We start from the raw sequence: 2,160 nt of genomic DNA on the forward strand, positions 1-2,160 counted from the left end.
AAAGAAGGCTGATGAGATGAGCGTTCAAGAAAAGGAAAACAAGCTCGCGTTAGTTTTTTGGGGCTCAAAGAGGGAAACGAAGGGAGGAACCGACGAGACGACGGCGAGAGGCTAGAAAACGGGAAAGAAGAAGTTTTGAGAACTGAAACTAGTACTCTTACTCACCCAGAGCTTCAAATACCGAGCGAACCGACTCATCACTCCCGACCTGAAATCTGCTCCTAGCAGCTTGAAGGTCTTCCGGAACAGGGGACCACGACGACCTCCCGGTACAGCAGCGACCCAGTTGACCCGTTCGAGAGCATCACCGACGGCGAGGGGATCGTCTTGACGAGGGAACATGGGAGGATGAGAGGTAGGTTTCCGAGCGACGAAAGGGATGTGAGAGATGGAGATGGGGAGTTTGAGTTTGAAGGCTGGAGCGGGAGCTGGTTTCGTCGAGGGAAGGACGAGGGAAGGCGGCGGTGGTTTGGGGATCCGGAACGAAAGGGAAGACCCCTTTGAAGGGGATGAGGATGGTTGGAAAAGGATAGAAGGTTGGACTGGTGTCGAAGGAGGTGACGATAAAGATGCGACGGTGGCTGATCAAGAAAGAGAAAGCAAGGGAGAACGGAATGAAGTGAGCTCGGAGAAGAAGGATCGAGATCGGTTGGAGCTCACTCGTTTCCTCCGTCGATATCGATGGAGCGAGTTTTGGAATTCTAAACGTAGCCGAAGGGATGGAGTTACCGATGGAGGAATAGAGAAGCCTATATCAGAGATGCGAACGTAGAAGGAGGTCAGCGAAGAACGAAGGAGATCGGAAGGAGGATCTCGAGTTGAAGCTCACCTTCTCGTCGCTCGCACGTCGACTCGCAAAGGAGACCATGCTCGAGGTAAAGAGCGCATGCAATCTATCCTTCCCCAGTGTCAGACCTTGATGTACGAGCTGATGGAAAGTTTGAAAAGGCAAGGATGGAGGGTAGAGGAAGAAGAAGGACAGGCGAGCTCGAATTCGTTAACCTCCTTTCTCATCCTGCCCTTCCCTCCTTTCTCTTCTCTCCATGGCAACCGACAACCTTCGGTTACCGGTTACTTGGAAGCGAGTTGGAGGATAGCGATCGAAGAGAAAGGTGAACGATGGGCTTGACGCTGTGGGCTTGTGTTGGGGAGAAGTCGAAAGGTGACTCGTGCGAGCTCCATTGCTTCGACCTTCGATTAATAGGTGCCTGTTCCTTCTTCTCTCCACCATCTCGACTCGAAGCTTTCTCCTCGGTTCAAAGTTGTGAAGTGGATGGAGGAAGGCTCATATATAGAGGACGATCGAAAGAAGGAACCTGTTGGAGTAGATGGAAAGTGGGAGAGATGGACGAGAGGAGAGAGGGAGGGCGAAGGAGGTCAGCTCGTTCGTTCGTTCTCCCAGGTCCTTGTATATTCCCACAGCATCCCTCCCATCCAGCGAGAAGAGAAAAAAAAGAGACTCACTCTCTCTCTATATACATATATATACATGCTCGAGAAAAAGAAGAGCTCTCTATCAGCGCCCCCTCCCTCCCTCGTTCGCCCACCTCGAGCTCAACACCTCCTCCCTTCCTTGCTTCCTCTCTCTCTCTCTCTCTCTCTCTCTCCTCCTCCCACCCCAAGCCAGATCTATGCATCCCTCCACGAGGATACGCTGCGGATGCGTGTATATATATACGGCTGTGTCCTTGTTCGAAAGAAGAAGAAAAATCATTCCGAAGGGGAGGGAGACTCAGGTCGAAGCGGTCGGGAGGGAAGACGAGGGAGGGAGGGAGGGTCGAGCTCGCTTTTGGCGTCGTCTCTCTCTCTCTTTCTTCGACTCGATTTTCTTTTTTTTTGGGGGGAGGTGCTGTAAGGGGGTTTGGAGAAAGAAAGGAAGGGTAAAGTAGATAAACTCACGAGTCTTCGGGAAAGAGGAGATCGCACCTAGACCTTCTCGCCTGGTCGACGTGCCGTTCGCCCTTCTTCGCTTCGACTGAAACTTGACCCCTCTCTTCCTTTTGTTCTCCACGCTCAAGTGAAAAATTTTCACATTGACGAAGGAAGCCCCTCCTTTCTTCCCTCAGGTACTGGCCCACCTGAGTCGAAAGGGGTGGGTGGAGGGAGTAAGCCATCCTAGTTGGCGAAGACGCGAGGATTCTGTCCCTTACGCCCTCCCCC

The 2,160-nt window shown here is 52.4% G+C and overlaps 1 protein-coding gene across 1 annotated transcript; it reads right to left on the reverse strand.

Annotated features, from left to right (window-relative positions):
• Positions 1-62: 62 nt before the first annotated feature.
• Positions 63-1,003, reverse strand: BDY24DRAFT_287609 (uncharacterized protein). Its single transcript, XM_076637017.1, has 3 exons — positions 830-1,003; positions 661-749; positions 63-581 (listed from the first exon to the last, which is right to left on the reverse strand). Exons 1-3 carry the CDS (start codon positions 886-888, stop codon positions 112-114), a joined length of 618 nt encoding a protein of 205 aa, XP_076491910.1. The 5' UTR covers positions 889-1,003; the 3' UTR covers positions 63-111.
• Positions 1,004-2,160: the final 1,157 nt, after the last annotated feature.

Source organism: Mrakia frigida (genome assembly GCF_051309035.1).
Source record: "Mrakia frigida strain ATCC 22029 unplaced genomic scaffold BDY24scaffold_98, whole genome shotgun sequence".
Lineage (NCBI taxonomy): Eukaryota > Fungi > Basidiomycota > Tremellomycetes > Cystofilobasidiales > Mrakiaceae > Mrakia > Mrakia frigida.

Bases quoted from the DNA above. Each gene is read 5' to 3' on its own strand.
- BDY24DRAFT_287609 (XM_076637017.1), bottom strand. From the start codon at position 888: ATGCGCTCTTTACCTCGAGCATGGTCTCCTTTGCGAGTCGACGTGCGA. The intron at 750-829 runs GTGAGCTTCAAC...TCTCTGATATAG, and splicing joins GACGTGCGAGCGACGAGAAG to GCTTCTCTATTCCTCCATCG. The intron at 582-660 runs GTGAGCTCCAAC...TTTCTTGATCAG, and splicing joins GATATCGACGGAGGAAACGA to CCACCGTCGCATCTTTATCG.